The sequence below is a fragment of the Mastomys coucha genome, unplaced genomic scaffold (assembly GCF_008632895.1).
Source record: "Mastomys coucha isolate ucsf_1 unplaced genomic scaffold, UCSF_Mcou_1 pScaffold18, whole genome shotgun sequence".
Classification (NCBI taxonomy): Eukaryota; Metazoa; Chordata; class Mammalia; order Rodentia; family Muridae; genus Mastomys; species Mastomys coucha.
The window spans coordinates 100,046,773-100,072,963 of NW_022196900.1; the positions used below are offsets into that span (position 1 = coordinate 100,046,773).

Consider the following 26,191-nt stretch of genomic DNA (forward strand, 5'->3'; position numbering starts at 1 on the left):
CTCCACAGAGATCCGCCTGCATCATCCTCTCGGGGCGGGCGCGCGGTTTTCTAGGCTTTTTTTTTCTTTCTTTTTCACGGAGAACGTGTTGTCAATCAATACAGAGCCAGAAAACCCCCGGACGTTGCGGAAACTCAATCATCCAATCAGCGGACGGCTTGCGGTTGAAAGGCGGGGCTACAAACCGGAAATGTGAGACGGAATACGCCGAGGGGGAAGAAAGAAAAAAAAAGAAAAAGTGTAAAGACGGAACCCGGAGGAAATAAGCTTCAGGCTGGAAGTGGGAGAGGGGAGACGGATGAAGACGCATCGGACCGGAAGTGGGAGGCGGATGGAAAACGCGTCGGACCGGAAGTGGGAGACGGGAGGCGAGAGACGGATGAAGACGCTTCAGGCCGGAAGTGGGAGACGCGAGACGGATGAACACGCTCCAGGCCGGAAGTCTGAAGTGAAGATGGGTATAAAAGCTCCAGAGAAGCTCGGGAAGATGCCCAACAGCGCTTGGAGTCCGAGCTTGGAGTGATTGCCTGAGAATGCTGGGATTCTGAGTTCTCTCAGCAGTTCTTGTTTCTGGTAAGTCAGTCACCTCCATAAGGGCCCAGTTTTGAATGAGGGGCACTTGACCCAAGACGTCAAAGGAACTCTAAAGAAGGAATTGCTTCTCTTCACAGGAACAGATTGCAGGCATTGAGTTTGCCATCATCTTCAACCTTAATTTGTTGGTTTCATTTATTATTTTAATTTTATTTTATTAGAGACACGGCCTTACTTTGCTGCCCAGGCTCACATTGAACGAAGATCAGCCAAGAGTGCTTTTTAAATTACCTGGCAATTCTGCATCTGTCTCTCCAAGCTGGAACTACAAGCTGAGAGTTAATGGAATTATACTTTGGTTTGTGTCAAGTTAAATTTTATTTTCTGTTTTTTCTTTTCTTTTTTTTTTAGATGTTACAGACTGCCTCACTCTTGTGAATGTTAACATTAAAAGCCCGATTCAATATTTAAGGCTTATTTTAATATTTCTTTTTCTTTTTAGAGACTGGGTCACATGCAGAACCTGTTGAAGTAGAATTCACTTAACATTTTACTATTTGAAAAGGAGTCTTATGTAGCCAAGGATGTAGTCTCATCATATCTGACTTCACATTTTTTAATTTTAATTTTATTTTATTTTGAAGACAGCCTTTTTTTAATTAGATATTTTCTTTATTTACATTTAAAATGTTATCCCCTTTCCTGGTTTCCCCTCATAAAGCCCTCTCCCCCTCCCCTTTCCCCTGCTCACCCACCCACCCACTCCCACTTCCTGGCCCTGGCATTCCCCTATACTGGGGCATAGAGCCTTCACTGGTCCAAGGGCCTCTCCTCCCATTGATGAAGGACAAAGCCATTCTCTGGTATACATAGGCTGCTGGAGCCATGAGTCCCACCATGTGTACTCCTTGGTTGGTGGTTTAGTCCCTGGGAGTTCTAGGGGTACTAGTTAGTTCATATTGTTGTTCATCCTAAGGGGCTGCAAACCCTTCAGCTCCTTAGGAAGACATAGTCTTATCTGATCCTTTTAACTCAGTCTTCTTAGTGTTTGAATTTTATTTATATACATACTTTGTTTTTTGTTTTTTGTTTTTTTGTTTTTTTTGTTTTATTAAGACAGTTTCTCTGTGACCCTGGGTGTCCTGCAACACACAGAGATCCTCTTGCCTCTGCCTATTGAGTGTTTGGTCTTAAGGCATGCAGTACCATGTCTAGTTAGTGTTGCCTACTGACTTTAAATTTCCTTTTTTTTTTTTTTTTTTTAAATATGGAATAGAGTTTAGGGAAAGGGAGTTAAGAGAGTAGTAGAGGCAGAGAAAGGCAGAGAGAAGGAGAGCATAGAGAAGTAAAGTCCGGCCATGACCATGTAGAGAGAGGAAGGGAATGGGGAAGAGAGAGGGGCAAGCAGGAAGCAAGAATAAGAGACAAGAGAGTAAGAGCTTAAAATTTCTTAAAGGCAGAGAGTCTCATTAAGTTTAGGCTGTTCTCAGTTGAACTCCTGACCTTCTAACTCTACATTTGATTAATTGGCTTGTAATTCCTTAAATTATACATTGTAAGTTAATGTTTTGAAATTTGAGATATAAATTGAGATTAGTTTTCTTTTTTTCTTTCACTTATTTTAATTTTTTTTCTTTTTTCAGAGACAGGGTTTCTTTGTGTATCCCAGGCTGTTCTGGACTAGCACTGTAAACCAGGCTGGCCTGAAACTCACAGAGACCTGCCTGCCTCTGCTGCTTCTTTGGTGCTGGGATTGCAGAGGTTTGATAACACAGGACACAGTGCCATCTCGTCTGAAGACTGAAGCTGGAGGAATGTAGTTGGTTCAGCCTGGGTAATTTGACAGGATCTTGACCCAAATTAAAGTAAAAAGAAGCCAGGTAGACTGCTAACACACTTTTGGCATTCCAGCACCAGAAACACAATGGAGAATGATCTCCAGTTCTGGGCTAGCCTGGGGTATATAAAGTGACCTTGTCTTTACATAAAATGAAACAAATAAGTTGAGGATGCAGCCTAATGGCCGAGTCCTTGTCTAGTGTGGGCTAGGCCCTGGGATCAAACCCCACTACCAAACAACCTTGCCTCAAAATTATTTTGGTTCTTTTTTATTTATTTTTTTTTTAATTTTATTTGGGTATGGGTGTTTTGCCTGTATATGTGTCTGCACCATGTGTGTGCCTGCTATCCGTGGTGGCCAGAAGAGGGCAGATCTGGTACTGAAGTTTCAGATGGCTGTGAACCACCATATGGGTGCTGGGAACCAAACTCAGGTCCTCAGGCCAGTGCTCTTAACTGCTCAGCCACATCTCTAGTTCCTTGTTTGTTTGTTTTGAGACTCACAACCTGGACTGATCAGAAACTCTGTACAGTCTAAGACTAAACTCACCTGGATCCCTCCTAACTCTTCTCTTTTTCCAAAGTGCTGGGGAGGCTCAATAAAATATTTTCAAAGTAGAGTTCACTATCCAGGCATTGTAGCCAAAACACAATCCACTCCTAAAGATAGGAAGGAAGATGGTGAGTTTGCAGGCAAGCCTGGGTTACATACATAATGAGTTCCGTCAAGGGCAGCTCTGACTTCATAGCCATTTCCACACCAGCTTGGAGCACAAGCAAGATTTTTACCTTTTAAAAAGTAGATAAAGGGGCTAGAGAGATGGCTCAGCAGGTAAGATCACTGGCTGCTCTTCAGAGGTCCTGAGTTCAATTCCCAGCAACCAAATGGTGGCTCACAACCATCTATAATGAGATCTGATGCCCCTTTTTGGCAAGCAGGTGTACATGTAGATAGAGCACTAGTATACATAAAGTAAATTTTTTTTTCTTTTCTTTTTTTTTTTTTTTTTTTTTTTTTTTTTTTTTTTTTTTTGTATTTTTGAGACAGGGTTTCTCTGTATAGCTCTGGCTGTCCTGGAACTCACTCTCTAGACCAGGCTGGCCTCGAACTCAGAAATCCGCCTGCCTCTGCCTCCCAAGTGCTGGGATTAAAGGCGTGCGCCACCACCACCCAGCAAAATAAATCTTTTTTAAAAGTAAGGAAAAAAGTTAAAAGTGTAGCTGGAAGGTTTTGTTTTTGTTTTTGTTTTTTTTCATCTATTTCTTCCTCTAGATTCTAAAACAACATGGGAAATCCTCTTCTGTGTATTCTCTGTGCATCAAAGTCTTCATCTCAAGGTTAGTTTCCTAGATCCTCTACAGACAGGTATATATATATATATATATATATATATGGCTTGAGAACTGCTTGTGAAAGCTTCTTTTACATGCGAGACACTGTAGGCTGGTATGTGCTTAGTGGCCTCCTGCCTCAGTGTCTAGAATAGTATGATATAGCTGAGAACCCCACATCAGGCCCTAAAGCTTTGAAAGTAACAAGTAATGATCATCCACATCTCACAGATCTTCCACAGTCTTTCCCAACGAGGTTCAGTTCATCAAAAGCAAAATATTGGGGGCTGGAGAGATGTCTCAGCAGTTAAGAGCACCAAATAGCCCTTGCAGAGGACCCAGGCTCAATTCCCAGTATTTGCATGATGGCTCAGGACCATCTGTAACATAGTACCAGTTTCATGGGATTCAACAGGCACACATGTGGTGCATATAAGTGCATGCAAGTAAACTAAAGAAGTCTAAAAAAATATTAGGGCTGGTACATATTGGCATAAAGTAAAATAAATAAACCTAAAAAAAATATTAGGGGTCAGAGAGATGGCTTAGTGGTTAAGAGCACTGACTGCTCTTCGAAAGGACCAGGGTTCAATGCCCAGCACCTCCAAGCAGCTCACAAGTGTCTATAGCTGTAGGATCTTACACAGACATACACAAAGGCAAAACACCAGTGCATATAAAAAAACAATTAAAACAAGCAGAATATGGGAAGGTTGCCATGAAACATTCCCATGGCCTTCCCATGAGCATCTTGAGAGATGATCAGTGTCCCCATTGCTATAAAAGGATGGGGTTCAGGTCTTAGGTTGCTGGGTACTCCCTCCCAGTAGAAATTGAATTTGGAGGAACAGTGGCTAGTTGTTGGTAGGACAGTTGGGAAGGTATGGCCATGTGATGTTTGTGTTATGTGATGTTAATGTTTTGTTCCCAGTTGGTGGACTGGTTAGGAAGAATTAGGAGATGTGACCTTGTTGGAGAAGGAATGTCAGTAGGGGTGGGCTTTGAGGTTTCAAAAATCCCTGCCAGGCCCTCGTTTTGTTACATGCTTGAGGATGAGATACAAGCTCTCAGCTATTGCTCTAGTGCCATGCCTACCTACTATGATGATCATGGATTACCCCTCTGAAACTGTAAGCAGGACCCCAATTAAATGGTTTAAGTTGCTTTCATCATGGTGTCTCATCACAATAATAGAACAGTAATGAAGACAGGTGAGATGTAGAGTTTCTTATGACATAGCCTCCTGTATGCTTCACCAGGTTCCTTCAGACTGAAGATCTGAAGGATGAGTGTCCAGGACCCACTCACACTCCTGCAGCTATCAGTACAGAGACTATTGAGGAATGAGGCCCTGGCCATTTCTTCTCTGCAGTACCTGCCCAGGGCGCTTTTTCCACTGCTGTTCAAGGAAGCCTTTAATCACAAACAAACTAATGTCCTGAAGGCCATGGTGGCAGTGTGGCCCTTTCCCTTCCTCCCTCTGGGGACCCTGATGAAGACTCCCCACCTGGAGATCTTGCAGGCTGTGCTGGATGGAGTAGACATGCTATGGACACAGAACATTCTTCCCAGGTAAGCAAGACCCAGGTAGGGGGATGCTAGGGTACAGGGAAGGGACCCTAGAATAGGGGAGAGTGGCGTCAAAGGTAGATCAGGAGCTTCTGGGGGTGTCATTTTGGAAGATTGCAGAAGCTTTTTAATCCCTTTGATTCCCAGTATACAGGACAGTTGAGTATGGAGTACAGCTTAAAGTAGCTGTAGCCGCAGTGGGATAAATCACACAAGTACTAGAAGGGGAAGAGGCAGAAGTCAAGAGTAACTGAGTGGAGAAGCAGGACAGGGTCTCCAGATGCAGCTAGTACTTAGAGCCGTCTTCTGGAGGCATGAGGTGCTATCTGGATACCACAAACATACATAAGGCAGTAGGGAACAGGCAGCACCAGATAGAAGAAAAGCTGGCAATTGTTTGGTGTTTTGTATCTCCTGACATTTCTCCATGTTTACTCGCAGAAGGCGGAAGCTTCAAGTGCTGGACCTGAGGAATGTGCATCATGACTTCTGGGATGTTTGGGTTGGACCAGAGGATGGAGACTGCTCATCAGAGACTGTGTGTGAAAAGCAGATAGCAAAGCGCCTGCATAGATATGCACTGAGGCGACGTTTGAAGGTGGTCACTGACCTTTGCCTGAGGTTCCATTTGAATGCACACCAAGCATACTTGTTACAGTGGGCCCAGCAGAGAAGAGGTTCCATCCGGCTGTGCTGTGTAAAGATGCAGGTCTGGGCTTTGCCTGTATACACTGTCAGAAAGGTCTTGATGGTGTTCCAGCCAGACAGCATCCAGGAATTAGAACTGAACACAGGCTGGAGTCTGTCCACTCTGGTGCATTTTGCATCTTACCTAGACCAGATGAGAAACCTTCAAAAACTCCTTTTAACACGTATTCACAAGAACACCTTCAAGGTTCTAAATACCTCTTCGGACATCCAGAAGTGTATCACCAAGTTTGTTTCTCAGTTCTCCAAACTCAACTCTCTTCAGCATCTCTCCATGAATGGCATCTACTTTTCCAGTGAGCACATGAAACAGTTGTTCAGGTAAGGAAGGATGGAGAGCTGTTTCTCTTACCACAACAAACCTTCCTTTGTTACATTTTAGAAAGTAGTGGACAGCTGAGGTCTGTCACCCACTGTGAAGTCACAGTGATGGAGTCATTACCACATCTGGTGTAGGGTCTTATTTGCATTTTACCTGAGTTGAGAGCTCAGTTTGTTCCATGGACACTCATTAAGCAGAGGCTGGGTAGGAGATATATAGGGAGCAGCTTTACTAGAAGACCAACTGGGTAGGTCAGATGTAGTAAGTATGTGTTGTGTATTCCTCCTTGGGATTCTGTCTATGGTAAGAAGATCGGTTTGAATAGTGGGCCCAGAACTGAAAAGGACTACACTTGCACATGTCCCTGGGGGGAACTCTGGGCTTAGCAGTTACGTGTCTTCTGAATTCCCACATGTGAAAGGCTCTTTTGAGCCCAGGTAGGGCCTGAGTAGAAATGGGTAGAAATGAGTTGCAACCATTGTAGATGAGAGGCAGGGGTGAAGAACTTTAAGTACAGAGATTGTACTGGGGGAAGCAAAACATCATTTATGCAAAAGACAGTTCAAGATGTTTCTGGATCTTTCATGGGTTAGTTCTTCCTGTCTGTGCCTTGGGCAAATGTGGCTAGCACAGGTTCTCTCCTTGGTTGTTGTGGAAGCTGCAGATTCATGGACTAAGTAAGTCCCATATCGATACTGACAGGCCTCTCTGCCAAGAACAGTAAGCCAGTATCCTGCCCAGTATAATGTCCAGGCTATCCTGGATATTGATCTCTATCATATAGTCACATTACTTGAAGACAAGTGGTCACCTTTACCTCTGTGCCAAACCTAACACTGAATCTCTCCATTTCTATGTGCCAGAACTAATCATTTGGTCTCTCTCTAGGTACCTGAAGACTCCTTTGGAGACCCTGTCCATCACTATGTGCAAGCTTTCACATTTAGACTTGAAGTCCTTGTCCCAGAGTCAGAATCTCCATCAGCTCAAACACCTGACCCTGAGGCTTGTGAAGTTAATTGACTTACGTCCTGTGCTCTTTCGTGATCTCCTAAAGAGTGTTGCAGACACTCTGCAGACCCTAGAATTGGAGGGCTGTTGGATGGTAGACTCCCAGCTCATTGCCCTCCTGCCTGCCCTGAGCCAGTGTTCCCAGCTCACCAGGGTCAATTTCTATGACAATGACATCTCCATGGCTGTTCTGAAGGACCTTCTGTATCACACAGCCAATCTGAGCCAGCTGACCCAGGAGCTGTATCCTGCCCCTCTGGAGTGCTATGATGACACTGGTGATGTCCTCCTGGGAAGATTTGCCCAACTTTGTCCTGAGCTTATGGAGACACTCATTACTGTAAGGCAGCCCAAGAGAGTCTCTTTTGCTACATATATCTGCCATGAATGTTGTCAGCGCTGTGTCTATGACCTGGAGACCAAACTTTGTCGTTGTCAGCAGTAAATAGGGGCAGGTTGGGTTTTGATACTGAGAAATGAAAACCTAGGAATAGGTCTTTCATCAAGAGAACCCAAAGCATATGACCACACACTGCTCATTGTCTGGGAACCCAAATGGTGTGTAGGAGGGCTATACCACAAAGACTGAGCTTATAGAGAACAGCGGGACCCATGACAGATGCTTGTGGAATCAGAAGACAATCCTGCATTTCTTTCCTTTCATTCATCCTTTTTTTTCCTTTAGGATTTATTTATTTTATATCTGGGTGGTTTACCTGCATATATATGCCCTTGGTGCCTGTAGAGTTCAGATGTGGGCATTGGATCCCCTGGAACTGGAGTTTCAGATGGCAGTGAACTATCACATGAGTCTTCTGCAAGAACAAATGCTTTTGGCTGCTGAGCCATCTCTCCAGCCCCAATTCTGCACTTTCTAAATAAATGAGTTCTGTCAGGTCATGATAATGAATGACTTTCTCCACCTTACGTGGTAGTTGTAAAGTAAAATGGCCAGATTTTAGAACCTGGATGTTCTGGTGTCCTTCTCAGCCATTAACCTGGTTTCAGTGTCATTTTTTTCCTATGGCTTGAGCTGAAAAGACCCTGTGCTGTCTGACCTGTTGCCCTAGATCTCTAGACATCTCTGATGGCAAACCTGGTTGTCAATCTGACTACTTCTGTAACAACTAGAACCCAAGATGACAGATATTCCTGTGAGGTGTAAGATTTTCTTCATCAGATGACTTGATAAAACGACACATACCCTCAATGGTGGCCATTGCCTGCTCTTGGCAGCATATGTAAAGAGAGAGAGAAGAAGGAAGCTGTGCTGCTAAGTTTGTCTGTCCTACTTCCTTGGGCAGTATTCATTCTTTAGGATTTTAACATAGACTGAAAACCAGCAGCTGTTTAGGAGCCTAGGACTGCAGCACCAGATTGGACTGCAGAGACATCGACTTTGTGGATGAACTCCCAGATCCTTGGCCTTTTCATTGTGAGTCAGCCATTGTCAGACTGCACAGACCACAGCTGGTAAGCCAGGCTAATAAACCTCGTATGTTCCTGATACATATGGAACTATCAGTTCTGCTCCATTAGCCTTTGGGGAACCCAGACTACTACAGCATCAAAGTAAGGAGAAAGCAGTCAGACGTCTTCCCTCTTACTTTTGCCTGGGCATCTCTTACGTCCCACTTGTGTGTCTGCTTATTGCTTTTGTATACAAAATTTCAACCTAAAATGAGCAGTGCATTCTCCTATGAGGGGTTTGGGGAATGGTAGAGGAATTCAGTGTAGTACACTTAGACTAGGAGGTACTGTGGACATCGAAGATGGCTGAAGCAAAGTCAAAGATAACACAGAGCAAAGGAAATGGAGTCTAAGCCACATTGCTTTATCAATATTTCTCTCTCTCTCTTTCATGGCCACATATTGCCCAGGCTGGGCTTGAAATCCTCCTGCCTCCACCTTCTAAATGCTTAGTACTGAATGAAGTATGGCACCTTGGTGAGTTTTGTAGGTCACATGTATGTAAGACTCTTATTTTTCAGGGCTTCCAGCCTCCGGCTGTCCCTTTGAAAATAAAGGTCTCCAGTAGATGTTCCTGTCCCCTAAAGGTCTGATAGGCCTCAAGAACTGCATTATAGATGTCCAGGAGTAAACTCTTGTATTTTGTTAATAAGTATCTAAGCCTAGCCATTTTGTTTCTTCTTTATAATCTGGTTGCAGTAAAGAATTTTGTTTCATACCCTCTGTTTCTCTTCATTTGTACATGTGTTAACAATATAGGGAAGGACTGGAGAGATGACTTAAGAGCATGGGGTGTTCTTGCAGAGGCCCAGGTTCCATTCTCAATACCTACAACTGTCTAATTGCTCTTCAAGAGGACTAGTAAAAAATGAGTAGGAGATAGCCCATTGGGTAAAAGACACCTCCACTCCCAAGCCTAACAGGATCCACATAGAACAGAAGAGACTTCTGAAAGTACCTTGTGGTCTATATGTGGGCCAAGACAAGTGCTGTGTCACGCGCATACATACATCCCCAACACTAAATAAGATATTAAAAAAAAATATATATATGTACAATGTGATGGTCTGCATTTAGTAAATTGACTCAGAACTCAAAGATTGTTTCTCTTCTGCCTCGAGTGCTAGGATTAAAGTCATAGGCTAGCACGCCTAATAATGAAACAGTTTTACCTGGTGTGCCTTGGTGATGTCTTTTGTTTGAAGGAAGATGGAGTGCTGGACTCCATCAACATAGGTCCTCAGCATGGGGACTGGATACTACTGATGGATAGAGCAAGTGGGATTCCAGAGGTCTTCCAGCCTTCAGGGGAGGCTGGAGTCAGGGATGAGGCACTCTTCCAACTCCTGCACTTGGGAAGTAGAGGAAGGAGAGTCTGAAACAATAATAAAGGCCTCAGAGGAGCCATTGGAGAGGCCTAGAATGCCAGAGGCAAGGCTACTGTCTAAACTGCTAGAGTCTGCTTTAGCAACAAGCTGGTTCCCACCTCTTCACACAGGGACTTAATGGGGATACAACCAACTCACCCTCAGGCAGCGATGATAAGGTTATTTCTGTCTGTTTTTTTTTTTTAAATTTAAAACATTTTGAACTTTAAATATCATATTCTTCCCCTTCTCCAAGTCCTTTTAGGTCGTCTCCCCCTCCCTACCCAAGCAACATCAAGTTATTTCTCAACTCCTAGCCCCATCCCCAAGTCCACTACCAAACCACAACCAAGTAAAAGCACACAGAAAATCCTGTGGCATTCATTACATGTTGGTCAACTAGTCCTGAACACGAGGCCTGCCTGGTAGTGGTTGATATGCCCAGCGTCTCTCCATTGGAAAAAATGTTATATCCAGCAGGTATAAATGGCAGTTCAACTGTTAACATTTACCCTAGTGGTTAGGTTTTCATTCATTTATTTATTTATTTTTGTTATTATAACAAAACAAAATATAGTAAGATAAAAACTATTGCATCAGAGTTGGGCAGTACAAACCAACCGAAGGAAGAGACCACAAGAAGGCATAAGAATCAGAGACATATACTCAGGAATCCCATAAAAATACTAAACTGGAAGCTATAATTTAAGTGCAGAGGATCTGCTGCAGTCCTGGTTAGGCCCTATGCATGCTCTTTCAGTCTCTCTGAGTTTGGAATGTGCTTTGTTCATGCTCATTTAGAGGGCCTTGTTTTCTTGGTGTCCTCTAAACCCTCATGATGATGGTGATGATGATGATGATGATGACTTTAGTATATAAATTTGACTTTGTTTTTATACAGAATATAAAGATTTCCCTCATTAATCTTTCGTGTGAAGGGGATTACAGGCCAGAAGGAAGACACATTCTGTACACAAAGTACATACACCTTGTATGTGTGGCACTGGAGACAAACGGTGTCATGCTCCTGCACATAAATTAGGACCAGGTGGTGACTTCACACATCAAGGGGTGGGGGGAGAAATATTCTAGTCAATCAGATTCGAGAAGCAAACATGACACAGAAACTGCAAATGAGAGCAAGTCGGCAGCTTTAGTCAGGACACTGCAGGTTCTAGGGGCTGTGGGGCTACAGTGTGCGCACGGACACGGTGGGAAGAGCTACTTAGAGAGGCTGGGGCGAGGGAGCTCCACCAAAGCAAATTAACATCTTGTCAACTGCCAAAACAAACGGAAGGAAGGGAGCGTGTGAGTGTTAGTATACCCGGCGTTGTGCCAGGGTCTGTGCAGCATGCTACGTTAGTTACAACTTCTTCATTGGTGCGGACGAATCATTAATGGTCTCGGGTTTTGGTTCTTCTTTGCCAAACTCAGGCATGACTTATTTTAGATGGAGTATAGCTTTTATCTATAATTTCATCCTGTAAAACCATGCGAAGGCAACGTTTGTTCTGGGCCAAAGGATGACCAGCGACCTTGTTTATGAACTGTTCCAGCCCTTGCTTCCTTTCCTTGATGAAATTGTCATCAAATATTCCATCGTCTCCTCTAAAAGGAAGCTGCCGCAAAAATGCCTTCCCAGGGAGCGGGGGAACTCCCACTCTTGGCTCTTTCTCTCTAGTTCGCTTCGAAGCCACTCAAAGTCATTCTATCTTCTTCTAACAGTGGATTCCTTCAGCTTGAAGATAGTGAGATTTGTCTTGACCCTGATCTCGTAGGTGGTGAAGCGGCCCCGGCAGACCCTCACGGTCTGCGGGTTGCTCACATCGATTTCCAAGAAGTTGCTGGGCGGCCCGTAGGCGTCATGTCCGCTACCTACTCCGTCATCTTGCTTTGGCGATTCTTAACACTCTTTGCACCTCTTCTGCCAGGTTCCCTGAGCTTTGAGGGGAGGAATTTGATGGAGATGTCCCATTTCAGGCTGAGCGTTTCCAAAGTTTCTCACTCTCTGGATAATGTCTCCGGGTCTCCTGTCTCCTTATGTAACCACACAGAGACTCTGAGGCAGGAGGATTATAAGTCTGAGAACAGCGTTTTATTCTAGGTATCTCACTTACCTATTTTATGTGTATGAGTTTTTACATACATATGTCTTTCTCTGTTTCTGTCTCTGACTCTGTGTCTGTCTCTGTGTCTGTCTGTCTCCGTGTCAGTGTGTATGTGTACCACACTTCGTGTGCTTTGTTTCCTCAGAGAAAAGCCTGCTGAGTAACTTGTCTAATTGCTGGCTGCCTTTGGCAGCAGCCTCTGTAGGTATCTGGATCTAACTCCCAGCAGTAGCTCTAAGCACTGACACCCCCCCCCCCCCATTGGCTGCCGGCTTCAGTTTATCCTATGGTGCCAAAGTTGGTCTTTGATAGTTGTTCAAGCTAGGTTCATCAGGAACCTCTGATCCACTTTGACCCCGTTTCTTCAAGGGGCTATGTTTGCCCCTTGCCTTCATTCCTGCACACGTTGATCTTGCTTACCTAGGATGAGTCTTCTGGGTTAGGAGTCCCCCTAGCACAGCCTCGAAAGGCTATGGGTAGGCCATCTTTATTAACGGTTCCACCCGGAGGCCAGGCTGCCACCGTCGCGCTCTGGATAGGAGGTTGTTGGCCCGTGAAAGCATCAGTGAACAGTGGCGGGGATTGCTGCATGGGCAGGTCCTCCAGAGCCAAGGCGGCCAAGGCTTCAGCCCTTGGCAGCCTGTGCATCGCCATCTCCAGCAGTGTGGCTGAGGTCTACAAGCTCATCCTTGTGGATCTTCAGTTTGCAGGTTTCTTGGGAAGCATCCAGGCGAGACTGTGCTTTTAGACAGAGGCATAAGAAGCCAGTCTCTCTCACCCCAGGACTTGAGTCAGAGCCAGTGTCACTGCTTTTCCATGGGGGAAAACCTCAGTTTACCCCCATTCTGCTCACTATCTGTTAGTCTTGAAGCCAAGCTACCTTTACTAGCAGCATGGGCAACCTTTCGTAAACATGCCAGTGGACACAGTTCACTGTGCAGCTCTAACCACTGCTCCTCTTAATTCTATTCAGCCCGAAAGCTGAACCCTACCACTTTGTGATTAAAGGAAGACAATCCTCTCCCTAGGACTTGATATGTATAGGAAGGTCACATGTCCATCCTTCCCATAGAAAGGCTGAAGAGAAAGTGTGCATAGAGTGTTGTCATCATCGTCATCGTCATCATCACTTCCTGTTGTGGTGGCACTTGTCCACTCCCCACCATTTAGGGGCTGAGGCAGTAGAACTGTTAACTTTAGATGACACGGCTGCAGTCACTTGTCTCAAAGCAAGTGTGCAAATAACAAACTTTCATAAGTGATATAGATTCATACACGTGCACACAGAGCCACCTGGAAAGCTTAAACTGGGATGCTGAGATGGGAGGCTCCTGTGACATGGGGGGATACCCTGTGCTTCCTTTGGGTCTGGGCATGGGGGTGGGGGAGGGAAGAAGAGACTGGAAAGGAAATCTAGCTGGATTTCTATGTACTGCTTTGTTTGTTTTGTTTTAGATCTTTCTTGTTTTAGTCTTCCCAGTGGGCAAATCAACCAAAAGAATGAAGGATAGCAATAGTAAAGCCCTTCCCACACTTTAATCCCAGACTGGAGAGGCAGAGGCAGGTAGACCTCTGTGAGTTCAAGGATCTCTTTGCTTTCAAGTTCTTCTAATTATCCCTCTGAGAAACGAAGAGCTATTTTGGTCAGGGAATGGGTTGGAGACAGGATTTCTCTGTGTGGCCCTGGCTGTCCTGGAACTCACTCTGTAGACCATGCTGGCTTCAAACTCAGAGCTCCACCTGCCTCTGCCTCCAATGGGTTCAAAGGTGTGCATCACCACTGCCTGGCTTAAACAAAGATTTTTTTATTTCATCATGTTCTGGATCCACTTTCATTGAGTGTTTTACATTTTATAAATAATAATAAAAATTATATATATCTTAATATATTATATGTACTTTTAAGTTTATGTGCATGAGTGTTTTGCTTGCATGATGTAAGTGTATGTACATGTGTGCCTGGTGCCCATGGAGGGCAGAAGAGGACGTTTGATTCCCTGAAGCTGGAGTTATAGATGGTTATGAGCTACCATGTCAGTTTTGGACATGGAATCCATGACCTCTGGAAGAGTAGTAAGTGTACTCTTAACCACTGAATCTCCTTTCCAGCCACCCTCCCCCACCTTTGACAAACATTTCCAAGATCAAATTCTACATTAAATCTTTTTTTTTTTTTTGACCTGGAACTAACTTTGAAGGCTCCTGGGACTGATAAAAGAGTAGAATAAACACAGCCATAATTTTTTTTTTTTCGAGACAGGGTTTCTCTGTGTAGCCTTGGAACTCACTCTGTAGACCAGGCTGGCCTTGAACTCAGAAATCCACCTGCCTCTGCCTAGCCATAATTTTTTTTTTATGTTGGAAAATTTTTGCCAGATAAGAAGATTCCACCTCACACCAATCAGAATGGCTAAGATAAAAAACTCAGGTGACAGCAGATGCTGATGAAGTTGTGGAGAAAGAGGAACACTCCTGCATTGCTGGTGGAATTGCAAGCTGGTACAATCACTCTGGAAATCAGTCTGGTGGTTCCTCAGAAAATTGGACATAGTAATACCTGAGGACCCACCTATACTGACTCCTCAGCATATACCCAAAAGATGCTCCAACATATAACAAGGACCCATGCTCCACTGTGTTCATAGCAGCCTTATTTATAATAGCCAGAAGCTGGGTTGAGGGAAAGAACCCAGATGTTCCTCAACAGAGGAATGGATACAGAAAATGTGGTACATTTACACAATGGAGTACTACTCAGCTATGAAAAACAATGAATTCATGAAATTCTTAGACAAATGGATGGAATTAGAAAATATAATCCTGATTGAAGTAACCCAATCACAAAAGAACACATGGTATGTACTCACTGATAAGTGCATATGAGAGGTTAAAAATTTCAAACTGTACTGTGGGAATTTAGCTGTTAGTTGAACTCAATGGGAGACTAGCTCCCAGGACTTAGAAGAATGAGAAACTGGTTCCAAGAACATAGAAGAATGGAAACCAGCTCCCAGGACATAGAAGAATGGAGACCAGTGCCCAGGACATAGAAGAATGGGAGACCAGCTCCTAGAGCTTAGAGACCAAAGCGACCTGGCAGGAGAAAAGAAAAATGAGGTAACAAACAATTGCCAGGTGGCTAACCTGCTTCTTAACCTTAGCACAAGCCAGCACCAATCAGAGACTACCCCGTACTTTCCCTTGCCTTAGTTTCCCCTTTTTCCCTAGCAACTGTGTGGGTATAAAAACCTGTTTAAATTTTTGCTTGACTCCAGACTCCTCTACCCCTGTGTGGGATATGAGTCTCGCCCAGCGCTGAATAAAAGAACCTCTTGCTGATTGCATCAAGTACATGTCTTGGTGGTGTTTGGGGTCATTGTTCCCGAGCCCTGAGTGTGGGGTCCTTCCTCCCATTTTTAAGAGCTCTTACAGATATTAGCCTAAAAGCTTGGAATACCCAAGAGACAATTCACAGACCATCTGAAGCTCAAGAAGAAGGAAGACCAAAGTGTGAATGCTTTAGTCCTTCTTAGAAGGGGGAACAAAAACTCACAGGAGGACAGATGGGGACAAAGTGTGGAGCAGAGACTGAAGGAAAGGCCATCCAGAGACTGCCCCTCCTGGGGATCCAGCCCATCTGCAGACACCAAACCCAGACACTATTGTAGGTGCCAAGAAGTGCTTGCTGACTGGAGCCTGATATAGCTTCTCCTAGAGGCTCTGCTAGAGCCTGACCAATACAGATGTGGATGCTTGCAGCCAACCATTGGACTGAGCATGGGGACCCCAATGGAGGAGTTAGGGGAAGGACTGAAGGAGCTGAAGGGGTTTGCAACCCCACAGGAAGAACAACAATATCAACCAACCAGACCCCCCAGAGCTCCCAGGGAATAAACAACCAACCAAAGAACACACAGGGAGGGACCCATGGCTCTAGCTGCACATGTAGCAGAGGATGGCCTTATCTGGCATCAATGGGAGGAGAGGCCCTTGGTCCTGTGAAGGCTTGATGCCCCCATGTAGGAGAATGCTAGGGTGGTGAGGTGGGAGTGGGTGGGTGGTTGGGGGAGCACCCTCATAGAAGTGGGTTTGGGGGAGGGGGTTATGATAGGGAGTTTTCGGAGGAGAAACCAGAAAGGGCGATACCATTTGAAATGCAAATAAATAAAATAACCAATAAAAAATTAAAAAAAAGAAATGATTCTTGAAGGGTGTGGCAGTTCATACATTTATTCCCAGCACTTGGGAGGCATAGGCAGGCAGATCTCTGTGACCTATATCCTGAGATCCTGCAGAGAAGGTAGAGGGGAAGCCAGGAGGATTTTAATGTGGGCTTTAAATGGCTTTTCATTCCAATGCTCAGGACATAATGTTTTTAGTGTGCTTCTAACTTTAAATTCACTTCTCAAGGGGAAGTTCATTGAAGTTGTTTATCTATTCACATTCCAGGTAGCAGCTAACACCCTTTTAAATTACCTTTCTTGTTACAAGCTTGAGGTGGCTCCAAAACCAAAAAATATGCATAAGAATGGATGGTCCTATGTTTGGGTGGAACTGCAGAATCAAGCTTGAGCTGGCTGGCCTTGCAGGATCCTATTGTTTATTAATTTATTTTTTATTTATTTTTATTTGTCTTTTTGTGATCGAGTCTCACTGTGTTGCGATCGAGTCTCACTTGGGCATTAGCTGTGCATTTTACCAAGTAAAGGTCCAGAAGCAAGGATGGAATGCGGAGCAGCATTAGAGCATCACCTGAGCCTCTGCTTGTGCCTCCTCCCAGCTGTGAGTAATTCTGCCCCAGCTGTACCTGCTCTCTGGAGGTGCTAGAGAATGTGGAGGGTGGAATGGTTTCAGTATGGAGGGCAGTCTTCACAGCAGGGACATCTCCAGGGTGCTGGTAGACTGTTGATTCCCTCTGACCAAACCCAATAAGTCGGGAACCATCCAGCTCTGTGTGGGTGGGATCATTACTCTGGTCTTTCTCTGAGGCTAACCGACTTTGCCTCTCTCCGGGTCATGTGCTTCCCAGGTAAGCTATCTTCCCTTGGAGCTGCATTCCCAGCCTAATATTTTCCAATTAAACTTTTTGTTTTGTTTTGTTTTTGATGTTTTTCTTTGCTTTATTTGAAACAGCGTTTCTTTCTTGGAACTCACTATGGGGACCAGGCTGGCCTTGAACTCATAGAGATCTGTCTGCCTCTGCCTCCCAAGTGCTGAGACTATAGGCATGTACGACTGAAACTGGCTTGGGTTTTCCCTCAAGATTTTTTGTGCCTTCTACTTTTATTGAGCATATACATTGTTACTAATCTAATAATTAGTACAAAGATGTTTCCAGGTAAAGTATGCTTCAAGCATACTGGGCAGTTTACCACAGTCTGATTAAATGTGGCATTTGAAGCAGGCTTGACTTGAAAGGACAATATAAACCCCATTTGTCTCCATTTAAGGACTCCATTTGTCTCCATTTTGAGGAACAGGTCTGATTTCAAAAAAGGCCATAAGGCACCAGCTTCAGGAATAGACTGTAAGTCCTAGAAACTAGGTCTTAAGTCAGCAGCTCTAGGAACAGACCATAAAATCCAGAACAAGATCATAAAGCGCTCTTCCAAAGAACAGCCTGGGGAGAACCACAAAAATGGGGAAGTATCTTATCTCAGCATGGGCCATCTGTGTTGGACAGCCCCATTTCATCACACGGTGAATGCTCACAGCATAGGAATGTAGATCACTGATCACCTGTGAGCCCCTAACACCCACCAATAAAATTTTACATTACCAACTCCTTCTCGAGAGTTCCTCTGTTCCCTATAGGAAGGCCTGCATGCCTTTGTCTGGGGTCTCCATTTCAAAGAATGGTTGATCCCTGCATGCTGGTTGTTTTTGCAGAATAAATGCATTGTTTTTGAGTACTATCTTCAGCGATGATTTTCAGACCCTAGTCTGTAAAGACTAGCATAGCTTCCTACAAACCCAATTCAGGGGCTCCCAAAGGATCTCATCTGTAATTGGATGAGATATTCTCCTCCATGCAAGTTAAGCTGCAGCTCTCCATCTTGGACTCAGATCCTCAAGTCAGTCAGCTCCATCAAGATACCTCATGTAACTCATCTCACAACGGAGACTAGGAAAATCAGCCCCAAGATGACCCAGGGAATTCTTTATTTTGAATTTTTGTTTATTGCTGTCTATGATGGGCAGTGTGCCTCAGACAGTGGACAAACGTGTGGAGTTGCTGCTCAGATTCTCACTTAACATGGGTCCTAGGAATTGAACCTAGGTTTCCAGGCCTGCGGGGCTACGTGGCTTTACCTGCAGAGTCATCTTGCTAATTCCCAGAGAAGCAGGCTGATGACTAGTTTTCACTTGGCAAGAAATATTAAGTGAAACCGGGCAGTGGTGGCACACACCTTTGATCCCAGCTCTTGGCAGGCAGAGGCAGAAGGATCTCTGTGAGGTAGAGGCCAGCCTGGTCTACAGAGTAAGTTCCAGGACAGAAAAACCTTGTCTTGAAAATCAAATCAAAACAATGACAAAAGAAATAGTAAAGGGGATTTTAATCAAAAGGCATACAGCTTGTATTTAAGAAATTCAAATGTCTTTTTTATCTGCCTGTCCTCACAAAAGTTTTGGGCAGATGTTTCACACACACACACACATACACAGAGAGAGAAAGAGAGAGAGAGAGAGAGAGAGAGAGAGACGGAGAGAGAGAATGAGATCCTTTGTTTACACAAAGAGCTTCTGCTGTGTTCTAGGAATTTAATGGCTAGAACAGTGACCCCCACCATGTATCAATTCTTTTCAGATTAGCCAATCAAATAGGATTGTGAGTTCTGACCCCAGCTGATGCAGAAAAGTCACTGTCTGAGTTGGAATAAAAATCCAAGCCCACTTTCTGTTTCTGTGTGTTTGATCTCCCCAGTGTGCCCTCTTGAGAGAGAAAATTTTGTGTGTCCGGACACTTCAGTTGGCATGATGGTCTCTTTCTTTGTGACTGAAAACTCATTTCTAACAACTGCAAATGGATCTTAGCCTTTGTCTCAAATGTCATTTAATTTGCGAATTTATTGTTTTTGCCAAGGTCCCCCTCCCTCTGCTTCTTAAGGGCTGGAGTTAAAGGCATGTAACACTGTGCCCACCTCTATGGAAATGGCATTTACATGCTCCTGAAGGTTGGTTCTGGAGATATACTCTACCCCTTGGGGTTGCAATGATGACTGGTGTGAAGTCTTTCTAGAGAAGGTTCCCGGCAATTTTCTGATTTCCAGGATACACTGAAGACCCCAAGGCATCCTAGAAGGACAATGCTATGCCCATTGACTTGATTTTTCTTTTTAAGATTTATTTATTTATTATATGTAGGTACACTGTAGCTGGCTTCAGACACCCCAGAAGAGGGCATCAGATCTCATTACAGATGGTTGTGAGCTACCATGTGGTTGCTGGGATTTGAACTCAGGACCTCCAGAAGAGCAGTCAGTGCTCTTAATCGCTGAGCCATCTCGCCAGCCCCTGACTTGACTGTTAAGAGCACTCTATTTTTACCTGGGAAAGTAACATGTTTGTGTCTTTCTACAATGCCAGAATTTATATGTTGATTCCACTCTTAATTACTAATATAGCCTTCCATATCACACAGTACACGTGTGAAGGGTCATCGGGATAACACCACTCACTCCTTGTCTGACTCTCTTCAGAATGTGTTTCTTTGGAGGCTTGTGATTCTAGGTTTATGTTTCTGGGAAATACTGTTTCATAGGTCCCATGGGCCCTGCCATTTTATGAATTGATCTCTAAGGACCCCAGAGCAAGTCATCTCCTCCAAGACAGAGTCTTAGACCAGTCTCCTGCTGGGAGCAGGAACACAGCGCTGGGGCAGCAGGGAGCCAGAGCTGGGATTGGGGCATCAGGAGCACAGCCCTGGAGTGTCAGGAGCACAGAGCTGTGTTCCAGACCACCCCTGGAGTACAAAGAGACAGCTGCTTATCACTGGGCTGAGGATATCATTGATGCCCATTGGCCTTGACGTTGGACACACACTTCAGAGAGAGTGACTTGGAGCAGCTTTGATGCCACAAATGCCTCAATGCCTCCATCTCCAGCTCAGTTATGGAGGAGGGGTTGGAACCCCCCTCCCTGGGTGAGGCCGTAGTGTGTTATTTTTGCAGCCCTGTTTTTTTTCTCCATTTAAAATTTATTCAATTATTTTTTGTTTTCTTTAAAGTATTTATATATGTATGTCAGTGTGTTTGTGTGCATATATGTACAGGTGCCCACAGAAGCCAGAAGGGCATCAGATCCCTTGGAACTGGAGTTCACATTGGTTATGAGCTGCATTCCTCAATCCTTAGCAGGATTCTACAGGCAGGGATGGAGGCTGAGCTTGGCTTGTTTATAGATCTATCTATGCAATGTTTGTGAGTCTCACATATTTGGTGATCTCTGTTTCCCTGAGAGAGGCACAACAAAGACATTCTTCAAGAATTTCTCTTGGTCCCTCTTGCTGATTCCAGCCCAGGCCGAGGCCTGGCTGTTTCTGCTAGGTAGTTCCATCACTGCTATTCGATGTTTGCTAACCAGACTGTAATGGACTGCACTGTTGCTGTATCCATGAAATGTTTATAAGTGGATTGACCTGCTGCTTCTGTCCTGTGAACACAGACTGCAGTTATTCCAAAAAACCTTTCTAAACTGGTCCACTTCCCCTCTTATCCTTTCTTTCCTACTCCCTCTGGTGGGTGGTAGGCTAAAAGGGAGGTTAAAGTGATTAAGAACCATCATTAAAAATCAGCATTTGAAAAAAATTAAAGTTTAATATTTGTCACTCTAGCCAGAATTGCCTCCAGCTAAAGTTTCCCAGGCATTCCTAGTGATATTTTCTAAACACACAAAATGTCACACACACACACACACACACAGAAACACACATGCACACACAGAGAGAAGAGACAGAGTATGAGAGGAGAGAGAGAATCCAATATTACTAGCTCACTAAATGCTGTAGAGAGAACAGAAACCAGAGAAATGTCGAGAGGGAATCAGGGTTCCTGATTCTAAGGAACCATTTCCAATTGTCTATATCTGCAGAATTATTACCTATCAAAAATAGATGCAAGCCATCCTCCTGCCTCAGCTCTGTGAATAGATAACAAGCTGAGAGGACAGAGCATCCAACTCACCTACATATTCCAGAAGAGAATGTGTATTTGTGACAATATGGTTGTCACAGACATTCAGAGGATATTTGAGGAGGTTTTGTGTGCATGTCTAGAGTCAGGAACAGAGTAAAGCCAATGTGGTACACACTCAGAACCATGCACATCACCTGTAAAGAAAACTCAGCCAGGTGTGTTGGCTCCCAACAGCTAGCCTACTGGGTAGAATGTTGAGGCTGGAGGATTGTTGCTAATTGGAGTTTCAGATCACCTCGGCTAGAGTGAAAGACTCTTCCTCAAAGATAAATTGAAAAAGCAGTATATAAAGAACTACTAAATTAAGGAACAAATAAAACTGAATCAGACTGGTCTAGTTAATGGGCTCTCAGCTATCAGGCCAGTCTCAGCCTTTTGACTTTTCCAAAAGGAGCTATTTCAATCTCTGTAATAAAAATTATCTTATACATATTGTCTGGTGTCAAACACATTGAAATCTCCTTGCTTCTTCCTGGGGTGTGATGGGGTTCAAATGTGAAATGTAAACACTGGGTTCTCTGTTTTCTTTGATCTTTGTTTATTTTAAGTTAGGGTGTCCTCGTAGGTGAGACTACGAATTCTCCAGAGATGGTAAATGGGACTTTTACTCAGAGATTAACCTGTCAGTTCCTCACAGGAACTGGTATTAAAGGCATATAACACAATAATATCTGCAGAAACACATCAAGCTTTTTTTTTTTTTTTTAATTCTTTTAGGTATATGTGTTTTCTCTGCTTATGAGTTAGTATGCACTACCATAAGATGGCAGAAGAGAGTGACAGAGCTCCTATAATTGGAGTTGTATGCCGGGAGCCAGCTCCAACTGGGGGTTTCTTCTTCCTTGTCCGTTCTTCTTGAGACAGAGGAGGGAGAAGAGCATAGGCGGGGCTAAGACCTACTCTTAACGATTTCTGGGGTAAGACTTAGTCTTACGAGATATCTAGGGTGGCTACTTATCTAAGTCTAAGTTACTATGCTGTTGTAGCTGACCTGCCTTCTGTGATCCTCTCAGGCCAGAAACTGCAGTCTCTGGCGCTTAGCACCTCTTCCTCAAGCCACAAAGGATTAAGTAAATAGCCTTTGTTCTATCTCAGCAGGAACGTCATGGCTCTAACCTTCAGACTGCTAGTCAGAAGTTGCAGGAAGAGAAGACACTTAAAGAAGTGGTTATAGAGTTTATTACTAAGTTGTAAAAGGTTTCCTATGAAAGCTATCTAAGGGGAAAATCGAAAAGACCCTAAGTGGGGAAAGGGAAAAGATTCTACTCTACCTAGCTCCACCTCATCTCTTTGTCCCCAGTACTTATACATCTTTCAGAATACATGATCACATGTTACAAAGCTCATCACAAGTTCACACCAAACATCAAATCATAAATTGAAATAGAAGTTTACAGCAGTGAATGTTTACATGCATATCCATTAGGAGTAATTATCTAGCTAAACATCCATCACCTGTTTCAACCACACAGGTTCACTGAAGGTTTAAGATAATACCTAAGTTTTAAGTGAGGTTTTGTGTAGATGAACGCAGTCAATATTTTATCTTCTGTCTTAGCACCTATAATAAATCGTTAGTCCCCCTTTTATGACCTTTGGTTAATTGTTTTACAACCTCTTGGAATGTGCTCTGAGTAGGAGAAAGTCTGGTTACCATCTAAGAGCAATTAACTGCAGACACTTGGAGACTGGCAGAGTTCTCATTGCAGCTTTGACTATCAGAAAAGAACCCAATAGCAGTCCCATTATAAAAGAGCTTAATAATCACAGATATAATTTTAGGATATATAGGATCATCATTAACACTTAAGTCATGTATTTGTCTATATAGCATCAACTACAAGGCAGTACATCTTCGTGGATCAGCAGAGATCTGCTCCAAAGTGGTGTGTTACTACTTAGTGATTGTTATACATGTTTAATAATAACAGGAAAAGCATATTAATAGCAGGAATCTTTCCTAAAATGAGTCCCTCACAGCCGTGCTTAATGAGGGTGCACCTGTCACAGAGTATATAATAATCTGAAGTAGGCATTTCAGGATGATCACCTGCTAGTTATTAGCTTGTCCTATTATGGCTACCGACAGTTGTAGATGGTTATCAACTGGCCTGTGGAAGCTAGGAAGAGTAATGTGGTCCTGTGGAAGAGCACCTCTGCTTGAAAAGTCTGATCCATCTATACAGGCCCTAAACAGTTTTGAACTCATCTCCTCCACTGATTTCATCAAAGGCAAAGCTGGTACAGAAATAAAATCAAAGAAAGAGAGACACTGAAGAGAGGGGGGGCAGAGAGACAGGGAGTTACTGAGAGAGACAGAGAGAAGTAGAGACTGAGAATGGGAGAGAAAGAAACAGACTTGGGGAATGGTTCTTCATTTATGGGTAATCCCTTTCCTGTCTGGAGATCTTATCATACTGGACACACCCAGTCTCACATCACTACTCAGAATCCTGTTATTGTGACCTACCTGTAAGCTCAGGCTACATAATAGTTCAGGGAGACTTGAGAAATAGGTTGCAAATTAATGTGGGGAAAAAAATAATCACAGAACTCAGAGTTTGAGGAGAAGTGTCCTGGATGGACTTGGGTTGTGGCCATAATGTCAGACTTTATACGTTTCCTCACAAAGCCCTAATTAACTCTAGGTAGGTCAAAATAACATTAAATAGGTGGAGACCTCATCATCCTATCAGGTGGCAGCTTTGGCCTGAGAGGAGTGGCTACAAAGGAGAAGTTTGTGAGGGAAGGAGAATGTAAGGACTCAAATGGCTCTGATAAGACACTCTGAGCCTTGGAGTCTGGTGTGTCTGCCTGACCTTGATGACATTGGAGCTTCTGAGACCAGTGTCCAAATCATTTATGCCCATCAGGACACCCCATGTGACTTGTCTTGACAGTGTCCATTTCTTTTTAGTTTTTTTTTTTTTTTTTTTTTTTTTTTTTTTTTTTTTTTTTTTTTTTTTTTTTTTTTTTTTTTTTTTTGCATTTGTTTGTTACCTTGCATGCTTGCTTGCTTTCTTTGTATGGTATGGTTATTTTGAAGCAGCCAACTTCATTTAGCCCAGGATAGCCAGAAGTCCATATGTAGCCAAGTGTCATGAAACACTAAATGTTCAGCCTCTATGTCCTGAGACCCGAGGCTGCCCTGCTCTGCTTGTTTATAGTGGGCTAAGGAGGCAATATTCAAGTACTCAGGCACACTGGACAAACAGCAAATATCCTGACACACTCTAATCTACCTTAAAACATTTTTAATTCAATGTAAATATAGATTTATAAAATGGCAAATAAGATAATTCTATAGTGAGCATATGGCTGTGAGTTCCAGGAGAGCATCAAATTGACAGTCTGACACATTTGATCTCGTGTTTGTATGACTGATTGTTTGATTTTAGTTACTAACACTATATCCTGTAAAGTACACCCCCCAATCACTCCCTCCCACAACACTACCTCCACTCTCCTCCCCTACTTCTCTGAGTGGGTGGACCCTTACTTGGTTAGATGCTCCTTCTCTGACTGTGGTCCATCAAGGCAGACCAGCTAAAAGATTATATCCCACATACTAACAACAGCTTTTGGGATAGATCCCGTCTCCATTTGACCTATGTGAAACAAAGGTGCATTAAAGGTACATATGTTGGGGGACACCTAGGTCCTGTCCCTGTATGTTCTTTGGTTGGTGATTCAGTTTTTGAGAACCTCAAGTGTCTATGTTATTTGACTTTGCGAGTCTTCCCAAGGAGTTCCTATTCCCTTCACAGCCTGCAATCCCCCTATACTTCAATAAGAGTCCTCAAGCTCCTTCCACTGTTTGTCTGTGGGTCTCTGTGTCAGCTTCTGGGTGGAGCCTCTCAGGGGATAGGCATTCTTGACTCATGTCTGGAAGGATAACAGAGTATCATTAATAATGCCAAGGACTGGTGCAGAGACTGAAGGAAGGGCAAGCCAGCCTAAATATAGCCATCTCCTGAGAGGCTCTGACAGTATCTGACTAACACAGATGTAGAGGCTCACAGCCATCCATCGATCTGAGTACAGGTTCCCCAGTGAAGAAATTAGAGAAAGGATCAATGGAGCTGAGGGGTTTGCAGCCCCTTAGGACTAACAACAATATGAACTAACTAGTACCCTCGGAGCTCCCAGGGTCTCAACCACCAACCAAGGACTGCACATGGAGGGGTCTGATTGTTCAGGCAGCATGTGTATGGTAGAGGATTGCAAAGTCGATCATCAATAGGAGGAGAGGGCCTCGGCCCTTTTAAGGTTCTGAGCCCCAGTGTAGGGGAATGCCAGGGCCAGAAATTGGGAGAGGGCGGGGTGGCAGGGAAGGGGGAGGCAACAGGGGTTTGGTTTTGTTGTTTTTGTTTGTTTCTTTGTTTTTTGGAGGGGAAACTGGGAATGGAGAAATTCGCATGTAAATAAAGAAAATATCAAAAAAAAAAAAAGAAAATAAAGCTTGCTTTTGTCATGGAGTATAATTATTTTCTCCAACTATGACAATTGAAAGTTTGCTGTGTAATGCAGTATGGGCTGGCATGTGGTCTTTTAGAATCTGCAAGACATCTGACCAAGCCCTTTTGACTTTCAGAATCTTATTTGAGTAGTCATATGTAATTCTTATAGGTATGCCTTTATGTGTTATTTGGACTTTTTGTCTTGTAGCTTTTAATATTCTTTTTTTTTGTTTTTTTTGTTTTTTTTCTTTTTTTTTTCCAATTTTTTATTAGATAT

At 43.7% G+C, this 26,191-nt stretch overlaps 1 protein-coding gene and 1 pseudogene across 8 annotated transcripts; one reads left to right on the forward strand and one right to left on the reverse strand.

Annotated features, from left to right (window-relative positions):
• Positions 1-434: 434 nt before the first annotated feature.
• Positions 435-9,503, forward strand: LOC116096989 (PRAME family member 8-like). 8 transcript variants are annotated; one of them, XM_031379391.1, is made up of 7 exons: positions 435-573; positions 756-892; positions 2,178-2,414; positions 3,647-3,711; positions 4,965-5,277; positions 5,716-6,303; positions 7,193-9,503. In XM_031379391.1, the coding sequence occupies exons 5-7, from the start codon at positions 4,991-4,993 to the stop codon at positions 7,758-7,760; spliced, it is 1,443 nt and encodes a 480-aa protein (XP_031235251.1). In that variant the 5' UTR covers positions 435-573; positions 756-892; positions 2,178-2,414; positions 3,647-3,711; positions 4,965-4,990; the 3' UTR covers positions 7,761-9,503. The 8 variants fall into 8 exon arrangements, with proteins under 8 accessions (XP_031235251.1, XP_031235248.1, XP_031235253.1 ...); XM_031379388.1 differs by having other exon boundaries at positions 2,178-2,368; XM_031379390.1 differs by having other exon boundaries at positions 529-573; positions 672-892; positions 2,178-2,368.
• A 1,783-nt stretch (positions 9,504-11,286) lies between these two features.
• On the reverse strand, positions 11,287-12,914 carry LOC116095795 (annotated as a pseudogene).
• Positions 12,915-26,191: the final 13,277 nt, after the last annotated feature.